Source organism: Metopolophium dirhodum, chromosome 1 (assembly GCF_019925205.1).
Source record: "Metopolophium dirhodum isolate CAU chromosome 1, ASM1992520v1, whole genome shotgun sequence".
Classification (NCBI taxonomy): Eukaryota; Metazoa; Arthropoda; class Insecta; order Hemiptera; family Aphididae; genus Metopolophium; species Metopolophium dirhodum.
The window spans coordinates 31471564-31483407 of record NC_083560.1 but is presented as its reverse complement, the minus strand read 5'-3'; the positions used below and the strand labels follow the sequence as shown (position 1 = coordinate 31483407).

Below are 11844 nucleotides of genomic sequence, written 5' to 3'. Positions count from 1 at the left end.
TGTTTTCTAGGACATAAAAAAATCATATTTACATAATACATAGTCTAAATGACATCGTATATTCAATCAAACGTTCCAATTCAAATACCCAAAATAGTAGTTAAACTGCCGCGAAAAACCCATCTAAACAGATCACCGACTTATTCTGATTAGAGTGAACAAATGTTAAATGTTTTAATATAGATTTTGATTGTTACATTTTTTAGAAATTAACTCAATTTATAGACAACGAAATTCCTACTTAAAAAATAACGGGAAACAACTTTTGCATGTCCCAAATTATTCAACTTAAAAAAGAATTTACAAATAGTTGTGATTTTTTATGAGTATTGTCTAAAATGTATCCTTAATTACCTACTCCCTACCCCGGGAATAATATTTTCATATTAAAATATTACTACAACATTATAATCCCTAATATTATTTTCATTTTTTCAAAACGGAATGTTTTCTAGGACATAAAAAAATCATATTTACATAATACATAGTCTAAATGACATCGTATATTCAATCAAACGTTCCAATTCAAATACCCAAAATAGTAGTTAAACTGCCGCGAAAAACCCATCTAAACAGATCACCGACTTATTCTGATTAGAGTGAACAAATGTTAAATGTTTTAATATAGATTTTGATTGTTACATTTTTTAGAAATTAACTCATTATATAGACAACGAAATTCCTACTTAAAAAATAACGGGAAACAACTTTTGCATGTCCCAAATTATTCAACTTAAAAAAGTATTTACAAAAAGTTCTGATTTTTTATGAGTATTGTCTAAAATGTATCCTTAATTACCTACTCCTTACCCCAGAAACATATTTCCATATTAAAATATTACTATAACATTATAATCACTAATACTATAGTAATTTTATCAAAACGGAATGTTTTCTAGGACACAAAAAATCATCCTTGCATAATACATTGTGTAAATGTCATCGTATAATCAATCAATCGTTCCAATTCAAATACCCAAAATAGTAGTTTAACCGCTGCGAAAGACCCATCTACACGGACCAACAACTTATTCTGATTATAGTGGACAAATGTTAAATGCTTCAATATAGATTTTGAAGGTTACATTTTTTAGAAATTAACTTATTATATAGACAACGAAATTCCTACTTAAAAAATAACGGGAAACTACTTTTGCATGTCCCAAATTATTCAACTTAAAAAAGAATTTACAAATAGTTGTGATTTTTTATGAGTATTGTCTAAAATGTATCCTTAATTACCTACTCCTTACCCCAGAAACATATTTCCATTTGAAAATATTACTATAACATTATAATCACTAATACTATAATAATTTTATCAAAACGGAATGTTTTCTAGGACACAAAAAATCATCCTTACATAATACATTGTGTAAATGTCATCGTATAATCAATCGAACGTTCCAATTCAAATACCCAAAATAGTAGTTTAACCGCTGCGAAAGACCCATCTACATGGACCAACAACTTATTCTGATTAGAGTGGACAAATGTTAAATGCTTCAATATTCATTTTGATTGTCACATTTTCTAGAAATTACTTTAGCATATAGACACCTCATTCCTACCTAAAAGTTAACGAAACAGTTCTTTTGCATGTCCCTAATTATTCAATTTAAAAAAGTCCTTACAAATAGTTGTGATTTTTTATGAGTATTGTCTAAAATTTATCCTTAATTACCTACTCTCTACCCCGGAAATAATATTTTCATATTAAAATATTACTATTACATTAAAATCACTAATAATATTTTCATTTTTTCAAAACGGAATGTTTTCTAGGACATAAAAAAGTCATACTTACATAATACATAGTCTAAATCAGTGTTTCTCAACCTGGGGGTCGCGACCCCTTTGGGAGTCGCCAACTTATTATTTAGGGTCGCAATCGAATGATTTAAATCAATGCGAAAATTAAAAGCTCAAATAATAAAATAATAAAATCAATAAAATATTATTATATTACATACCTATTACGAGTATAGATTATTTATATTAAAATGGAAAACACACTATTATCATTTTTAAAGCGATATTACTCTATGACGTCTATTAAAGAATCTATAATAAACGTCGAATATAGATTATCAAGTATCAACCTAAGATAAGGCCACCGCCGCGGCCGCAGTGCACACTGCACATATTATATTATTATATATTTATGTCACAGTTCATCGTTAACATCGCTGTGTCGTGAGCCGTTGTAAAATATAGATTAACAAGTTGCATTTTTATATTGTTTTTCACATTTTTATACACTTTATCTTTATTTGACTTTATGTATTATTATAAAATATTTCTAATATGAGTAAACAGTCGCAAATGACGAACTTTTTCAAACAACCGCACAATACATCGACTTCTGATAATCAAAACTCAAATATTACAAAAAAACATAATTTGGATACTACTCAAAATGTTGATGAACCATCACTCAAAAAGGTAAAAATATTAAAATATAAAGATAGTTACATTGAATATGGCTTTACATACTTAAACGAGAATGGAAAGGATGTTCCTCAATGTGTTATTTGTGGTATGACATTAGCAAATGCATCACTAAAACCAAATAAGCTCATTAGGCACATGGAAACTAGTCATGCTCAGTATAAAAGTAATACAAGGGACTTTTTTTTAAGAAAATTCGAAGAATTAAAAAAAAATAAAAAATGATAAATACTTATACGGTCGAAGACAAAATCTACCTAAAATGTTCTTATTTGGCAGCCTTACACATAGCTAAATCAAAAAAACCATACTCAATTGGGGAAAAATTGTTAAAACCGTGTATGATTGATATTTGTACAGAATTATTTAGTAATGAGCACGTGACAAAGATTAAAAAAATACCTATGTCTAATGATACGATAAGTAGAAGAATAAATACTATGTCTAATGATATTGAAAATCAGCTTAGTGAAAAAATCAAAAAATCAATTTTTTACGCAATACAGCTCGACGAATCTACTGATATAAATAATGAAGCTATATTATTGATGTATGTGAGGTATGTAGATACTGATCTGAACGATATACAAGAAGAGTTTTTCTGTTGCTTAAATTTAAAAACATACTGTACTTCTGAAGAAATTTTCAAAACCATTTCATCTCATTTCCAAAAAATTAATTTACAATTTTCTAACTGTATCGGTATTTGTACTGATGGAGCTGCAGCTATGACCGGAAAATGTAATGGTCTTGTCACACGCGTTCAACAAATTGCTCATAAAAACATTATATCAACACACTGTTTCATCCATCGTGAGCAATTAGCCGCTAAAGATATGAACGAAAACCTATTTGACGTTCTAAATATATGCATAAAAATAGTAAATTTTATTCGAGCTAGTGCCGTAAACACTCGCATTTTTAAAGTGATGTGTGAAGAAATGGGTTCAGGTTTTAAAAATTTGCTATTACACACTCATGTTCGATGGTTGTCGCGAGGAAAAGTTTTGACTAGGTTATTTGAACTGAAAACGGAAGTAGAAGTATTTTTGAGAGACAACAAATCACCACTTAGTGATTATTTCGAAAATAATGTGTGGTTAGCCAAACTTGCATATCTTTCCGATATATTTTCAATTCTTAATGAATTAAATATAAGTATGCAAGGTCCACATACTAATCTTTTTATATCGTACAATAAAATTGACGCATTCCTAAAAAAAATAAGACTATGGACAAATCGAATAAAAAACTACACATTTGATATGTTTCCAAATTTTTTTAACATGACTCAGGAAAAGATATTAACAAAAAATGAAATAAATGAAATGTGTATTATCATAGAAGAACACTTAGGTAGATTAAGAGAAAAAATGTCCAAATATTTCGACCCCACAAAAGACATTCGTAAAAATTGTAATTGGGTAATAAATCCATTCGTACAATCTGATCAAAATATACTATCATTAACAAATGAAGAAAAGTTGATTGAATTGAGTGCAGATGTGGGCTTACACGAGATTTTCAGAAGCAACAAAAATATAGGTCAATTTTGGATAAAGGTTCAAAATGAATATCCTAGTTTGGCTGAAGAAGCATTAAAATTACTTATTCCATTTTCTACTACATATTTGTGTGAAAATGGTTTTTCCACATTAACAACAATAAAAAATAAAACTAGAAACCGTCTGGAAATTTCATCGGCTATGAGAATTAGCTTGACGAAGTCAATTAAACCAAGAATTGACGAAATAATATCACATCAACAGCAACAACCAAGCCATTAAAAATCTTAATATAAAAATATATTTATATAATAAAATGAAATATTTAATGTACGTTTTTTTTAATTTTAAATAAATATAATATTATAATATGTATCTTTTATATTTCTCGTGTACAATATTTGTAGTAACTATAGACTCTAGATTATTTATAATGATAATCTAAGCGAGTATGTAAAAATATATATGTAGAGGTCGCTAAAAAATTTAAATTTAAAAAAGGGGTCGCCACAGTAAAAAGGTTGAGAAACACTGGTCTAAATGACATCGTATATTCAATCAAATGTTCCAATTCAAGTACCCAAAACTGTAGTTCAACTGCCGCGAAAATCCATCTTACCAGATCACCGACTTATTCTGATTAGAGTGAACAAATGTTAAATGCTATAATATAGATTTTGATTGTTACATTTTTTAGAAATTAACTTATTTTATAGACAACAAAATTCCTACTTAAAAAAAAACGGGAAAGTACTTGTGCATGTCCCTAATTATTCAATTTAAAAAAGTCATTACGAATAGTTGTGATTTTTTATGAGTATTGTCTAAAATGAATCCTTAATAACCTACTCCCTACCGCGGAAATAATATTTTCATATTAAAATATTACTACGACATTATAATCCCTAATATTATTTTCATTTTTTCAAAACGGAATGTTTTCTAGGATATAAAAAAGTCATACTTACATAATACATTGTGTAAATGTCATCGTATAACCAATCAAACGTTCCAATTCAAATACCCAAAATAGTAGTTTAACCGCTGCGAAAAACCCATCTACACAGACCAACAACTTATTCTGATTAGAGTGAACAAATGTTAAATGCATCAATATAGATTTTGATTGTTACATTTTTTAGAAATTAACTTATTATAATATAGAAAACGAAATTCCTACTTAAAAAATAACGGGAAAGTACTTGTGCATGTCCCAAATTATTCAACTTAAAAAAGTAGTTACAAATAGTTGTGATTTTTTATGAGTATTGTCTAAAATGTATCCTTAATTACCTACTCCTTACCCCAGAAACATATTTCCATATTAAAATATTACTATAACATTATAATCCCTATGAATATTTTCATTTTTTCAAAACGGAATGTTTTCTAGGACATAAAAAAATCATACTTACATAATACATTGTGTAAATGTCATCGTATAACCAATCAAACGTTCCAATTCAAATACCCAAAACAGTAGTTAAACTGCCGCGAAAAACCCATCTAAAAAGCGACTTATTCTGATTAGAGTGAACAAATGTTAAATGCTTCAATATTAATTTTGATTGTCACATTTTCTAGAAATTACTTTAGCATATAGACACCTCATTCCTACCTAAAAGTTAACGGGACAGTACTTTTGCATGTCCCTAATTATTCAATTTAAAAAAGTCATTACAAATAGTTGTGATTTTTTATGAGTATTGTCTAAAATATATCCTTAATTACCTACTCCCTACCCCAGAACCATATTTCCATATTAAAATATTTCTATAACATTATAATCACTAATAATATAATAATTTTATCAAAACGGAATGTTTTCTAGGACACAAAAATCATCTTTACATAATACATTGTGTAAATGTCATCGTATAATCAATCAAACGTTCCAATTCACATACCCAAAATAGTAGTTTAACCGCTGCGAAAGACCCATCTACACAGACCAAAAAACTTATTCTGATTAGAGTGAACAAATGTTAAATGCTTCAATATTCATTTTGATTGTCACATTTTCTATCTAGCGAAACCACAGCCAAGGGGTTGTACGTTTCGCTGGGCACCGCGGAGTTGACGGACCGCGGTGCTCGTCGAAGGCCGGGGCGTCCACGTCGCCGGTAGATGGATACTGGCTTATCTATAAGCTTGCTAACACCGCGCCAAGTCACATTCCCGGCTGGTCAAGTGGACCAGCCGGTGACACGTGACCCGGGACTGAGTGTCCCGCGGGATCGGTCCGCACGGCGGACCGGCCCCGCGGGCCGAGGGACCGGGTTCAGTCAAAAGAACACTCGCGGAGGTCCTCGCCAGCGGCCGAGCCGGCTGCCGGGCGAGTCTCGGGGTTCGAGTAGCCCGTCTCGTTGCCCTCTGGGGTGACGAGGTGGGCTCTTATTCTTGAAAAATCAACCACCTCACTGCTACGCACGGACTTAGTGCGTAGCGGGAAAGGTGCGTTAGCCAAGTCCCGCGGAGTGGTGCCCGTGAAGGACATCTCCGACCGAACACGGCGGCGGAGCGAACCTCCGGTCTCGACCGACGGGCCGGCCTGCGGGTGACGGGCTGACGTGAGCGGGCTGACGGGGCCGGACGACTGGTCCCCGGCGACGCTCTCTTGGTGAGGCGCGTCGCCGGGGGACGTCGGATGGTACCGTTGACCCAGACTCGCCTGGGTCGGACCTAGTCGGACCCGGACGAGTATAGGCCAAGTCCCCGGGGCCCCCTCGCGGGACCCAGGGGATAACGGCCGCCGTAGCAAATACTCTTACGTCCCAGGCCTACCGCGGTAGGACTCGCTCCGATCGCGGTAGCCTGGGGAGCCCCGGCGAAAATCCGGCGGGTGGGAAGCGCGCTAAGGCGACGCGTCCCACGCTGAGCGGACAACACCGCGCCTAACCTCGACAGCTGACCTCTATGGTATTCAAAGACCTAGGCGGCGAGTCAACGGGTTCCGGCGCGGCCGACTCGCTCAGGGACGACCGGCCCGGGCAAGCGAGCGGGGTAAGCCCGAGACGTGTACCCCAGGCACGGCGTCCGACGAACGCACTAACGGGGCCGGCACCGGCGGGCGCGGAGTGGTGAACCTCGCCCAATGAAAAACGGCCCCACGCTGGCTCAGCGTATAACAGGTAGCAAACAAGGCGGCTGATGCGGGCTAAGCCGGAGATGCGGCCGAGAAACTGGCCGTACTCCGATTACAATAGCACCGGCAACCGGCTGGCCGATAAGCGAACTCGGGGGCGGTCCGCTACATCCATCCGATAGAATCCGCAAGCTCGCCGAACGACTTTAGGCCGAGTACGGGAAGACTGTTACCCCGAGGAGAAAATATCGCGTGGTTGGCGTCGACTGCCCGAGCTAGCGTTGAACGCAACTGGTCCCTCGCGGATCCGCGAACTTGGTTCGTCGTCAAACCACCATCGCCAGACCCCGGGGCCCCCACGCGGGGTCCAGGAGGGGCACGGCCACTGTAGCAAATACTCGATCGCCCCGGGGCTCTCGCGGTAGGACTCGCTCCGATCGCGGTAGCCTAGGGGCGACCCGGTGAGAACCCGGCGCGTGAGTGGCTCGCAGCGCACTGGGCCGCTCGAAACTCTAGCTCACATAGTCCTTTAAGACCGTGTACATTCGTAAAGATCTTAGGAACATGTCGCGCCGATACGAGCGGACAAGGGTACGATAATGTCAGCGCGCTGATGGCATAGTCCCAGAGACCTCCGGGCCCCCTGTGGCGATCGCCCTCGGGCGTCGCCTCAGGAGCCGTGATTAAACATTAACAACACCTTTGCCCGCCCTCTATCCGATTACTCGGTGGCGGCGAACGTGGAAATCGTACGAGGCCTTCGGACAACGAGCTAGCCGAGCATACACCAGCCCGCAGGGCCACCCACGTGGAGCGGACACCACCGCGCCTCGCCCCGACAGCGGACCGACAAGGTATTCAAACACCGGGCCCGCGGGTCGACACGACGCGGCGCGGTCGGACCACTCGAGGACGACCGGCCCGAGCAACACGAGCAGGGTAAGCCTGCGGCGGATGTCTTGGGAAGGGCGTCCGAGGAACGCACGAACGGAGCTGTCGAAGACGGGCGTGGATTGGTGGACCCCGCCCGACGAAGACGGCCCCACGCTGTCTCAGCGCGAAACTGGTAGCAAACAAGGCGGCTGATGCGGGCTAAGTCCGAGATGCGGCCGAGGAACTGGCCGCACTCTGATTACAATAGCACCAAGCAACCGGCCGGCCGATAAGCGAACTCGGAGGCGGTCCGCTACATCCATCCGATAGAATCCGCAAGCTCGCCGAACGACTGTAGGTCGAGCACGGGAAGACTGTTACCCCGAGGAGAAAATATCGCGTGGTTGGCGTTGATTGCCCGAGCTAGCGTCGAACGCAACTGGTCCCCCGGGGACCCGCGAACCTAGTTCGTGGTCAAACCACTATTTGCCGTCGTAAGACTGAGACCGTAAGGAAGCCCGCCGTAATCCACATTTGCGGCGGGCGGGCAGAAGGCATCTTAGCATCGCGTGGAGGAAACGGTGCGGCGCCGGCGGGCCTGGCCGACAGCGAAACCTTACCGGCTAAAGAAACTGCTGGGACGGTGGAGCGGGCGACCGGGACTGTCGGCGCACCCGCGGAACCCTAAACGATGTACATATCGTACGCTACCCGAAACTCCGTGGGCGGCGGAGTGCGGGGCGGGTCTCGGGGCGCGGGCTGGGGCCCTGCTCGGGGCAACGGGGACTCCCATCGCGGTAACACCCACGGCGCGAGCCGCTGCGAAAAACCGAAACAGTTACCGCGGAGGCGCGGTTCCCGGGGCTGGCCGGGCCTGGGTCTCGGGCCGCGTGTCGGGGGCGGCCGGCTCGGTCGCGCACGGACGACGGGAACGCACGAGAAGATCCATCGGAGGACCCACCCGACCGTAAACGCGGGGAGCGCCGCCACGGCCTCACCTCGGTGAGCCGACGGCGTTCCTGCGGCGGACCGGCCGGGGCGGCCCGAAGATGCGCTGGGTGCCGTCCACGCCCGTGCTAAGACGGACCACGTTTACTACTTGCCGGTCAATCTGGCGCGGACCGGGGCCGGTGACACAGGATCTTAACGGAGCAAGCCTACAGGCTCTAAGTCCTAGGGACTATAACTGTGGTATTTCCCGGGGCAGGCCACACAGGGGCATGTGCCCGACAATGAATCGGGGTTGCCTATGACCTCCGGGAGATTCCACACCGCTCTCACCTTCTAAAAGCGGCGTTACCCAGCTAGACTTAGAAACGAATACTAGGTTAGCGAAAGGTCTCGGAGTAAGAACGGAAGGCGGGTGGGCGTCCGCAAAAGGCCGTACCCTTGGGCGCCCACGTGATCAGCTCGTCCTCGGTGGTACGGAACCGGGGACGGGCGAAAGAGGGACGCGGCATCGAGACCGCGTCCGACGAGCTCCGCGTGGTAGCGGAGCTGGGTGGAGACGCGGGACTAAACGGTCCCCCGTCTTCCCTCGGGAGACCCCCCGTTCCGATATCTTGACGCCAGCGGAGGGCGCATCTCTGAACCGACTCGCCCGGTGATATGGCGAGGACTCGGCGACCTGGTCGCGCGCCGTTTTATGCAGACTACTAATCTTATGAAACACGATGGTACAGAATAAAGACACCCCGTCGGGTTGCGACCCGGTAGGTGGGAATTCGGATTGCGGGGTCCCACCACCAACGTGTATAAGACTTAGTTCTTTAGAGGCGGAGCCGAGCAGCCCGTCGACAGATAACCCCCTCTCGGGCTGGGACGCTGGCGTCACCCCGGTCGACGCCACCGTGCCGACCCCACCATCACGTAAAAAGAGAGGCTGGTGGAAGAGAGGGCGGAAAAGACCAGGACAAGTTAGACCTCAAAAAGAAAGGGTCGACCCTGGCACAGGTCACTTGGTCCTCGAACACGATAATATGACAGACGGTCCCGAGGATCGGCCAGCTCGAACTGAGAACGGTTTAACGCAAGGAACGGCTATGTCAGTTGACTGCATAATCAACGCGGACAGTAGCAGGCTTGCGGCCCCAAGGGAAGACGAGACGCTAATTAAAGTAGTTCAGATAAACGCAGCTAGATCGAAGATCGTAATGCATGAAATCGAACAACTATTGGTAAGCAAGACCATAGATATCTGCTTGATACAAGAGCCCGCGACCGATGGTAAAGGGGTCTACCTGCTAGACAGGCGCCCCTTCAAGGTGATAGCTAGCGGCTGCGAACCCAAGTCCGCGGTCGTTATAGTGAACCAAGCCATAAGTGTCCTGGGCCAAAGACAGTTAAGTACCTCGCATAATGCCGTGGCCACAATCGCAAGGGACGGTACCCAGCTTACACTGATATCGTCCTACTTCCAGTTCTCGGAGCCCACCCAGAGGTGTGTCGACGCCCTGAACTCTGTGATGGATGGACTGAGCGGCGGCATACTGGTGGGGGCCGACGTGAACGCGAGGTCCACGGTTTGGCACGACGACAGGCCTGACAAGCGAGGTGACATAGTGGTAGACTTTATAAGCCGAAGGAACCTAAGAGTTCACAACCGGCCGGGCGTGCCGACGTTCAGGAACCGCGGGTCGGCGTGCCTGGACGTGACCCTGTCGTCAAGCAACGTCAGAGTCGCGAACTGGTCCGCCACTCACGACCTAACGTCGAGCGATCACGCCCTAATCCGCTTCGACATCATCACGCGGAAAAACGCGCACGTCTGTCCAGAGGAGAACGCTCGGGGCTATATCTACAGCCAGACGGACTGGCCCAGATTCTGTAAGACCTTAGGGGACCTTAGAGACGCGAGGATAAGGGACCTCGAATGCCCGGACGTCGAAAGTTGTACGATAGCGCTTTCGGACGTACTGAGGGAAGCGTGCGATAAGCACATGAGAAAACCGAAGGAAAGTAGGCACAGACCCCCTCCGTGGTGGAACGATACACTGGGCCGAGAACTGGACACCCTCGGCCGTTGGAAGGCGAGACTCAGGAACGCCACCAACGCACTGGCGCGTCGGGCTACGCGCACCAAGTTTAGAAAGCTGAAGGCGGCCCACAAGAAACATTGTTTCCAAGCCAGGCGAAGGGCCTGGCGTGAGTTCGTAACGGAAACGGGGAACAGAGAACCCTGGGGCCCCGTCTTCAAATGGCTGAAAACTGGTGGCGCTAGACCCTCGGAGAACCTTCCAACAGCCGTTCGCAAAAGCGACGGCACGTTCACCACGTCTCTAAGGGAAACAGGGGAAAGACTTATGGAAACCCTGGTCCCTGAAGACAGCTACGACAATGAAAGTCCTGAGCAAATAGCGGCCAGGACGGAGACGGGAGTGAGGGTCGGCTTCTTCAGTAAATGGTCCGAGGACCCCGGGCATATCGAACCCTGCGAGGTCGAGGAGGTTAAAAGGGCCATATGGCGGATGGCACCAAGAAAGTCCCCAGGCTTGGACGGTATAACGGCAAAAATCTTACGACAGGCCTGGCCAGTGCTCGCGGGGAATATTACACTTGCATTTAACAACTGCCTACGGGCAAAGAGGTTCCCGAGCACATGGAAGGCGGCCAAGCTGGTCGTGATCAGAAAAGCACCGGGCAAAGACCCCTCCGAAGCCAAGTCTTACCGTCCCATAAGCCTCCTCCTAGTACTCTCTAAGGCGCTAGAGCACGTCATAGTGGAGAGAATCCGGCGCGACACAGACTCGCACATGTCGAAAAGACAGTTCGGATTCACTAGGAACCTCTCGACAGTTGACGCTATCCAACACGTACTCGACTGGTCAAAGGCAAGAACGGAAAAGTACGTCCACGCAATCTTCCTGGACATCTCGGGCGCGTTCGACTGCCTCTGGTGGCCGCAACTGGTATTGGACATGAAGGCCGCAG

At 44.6% G+C, this 11844-nt stretch overlaps 1 protein-coding gene across 1 annotated transcript; it reads left to right on the top strand.

The window, feature by feature from the left end:
- The first annotated feature begins 2307 nt into the window (after window positions 1–2307).
- LOC132936313 (SCAN domain-containing protein 3-like) lies at window positions 2308–4238 on the top strand. The gene is made up of 3 exons (XM_061003017.1): window positions 2308–2617; window positions 2812–3010; window positions 3353–4238. Exons 1-3 carry the CDS (start codon window positions 2308–2310, stop codon window positions 4236–4238), a joined length of 1395 nt encoding a protein of 464 aa, XP_060859000.1.
- The last annotated feature ends 7606 nt before the right edge of the window (window positions 4239–11844 follow it).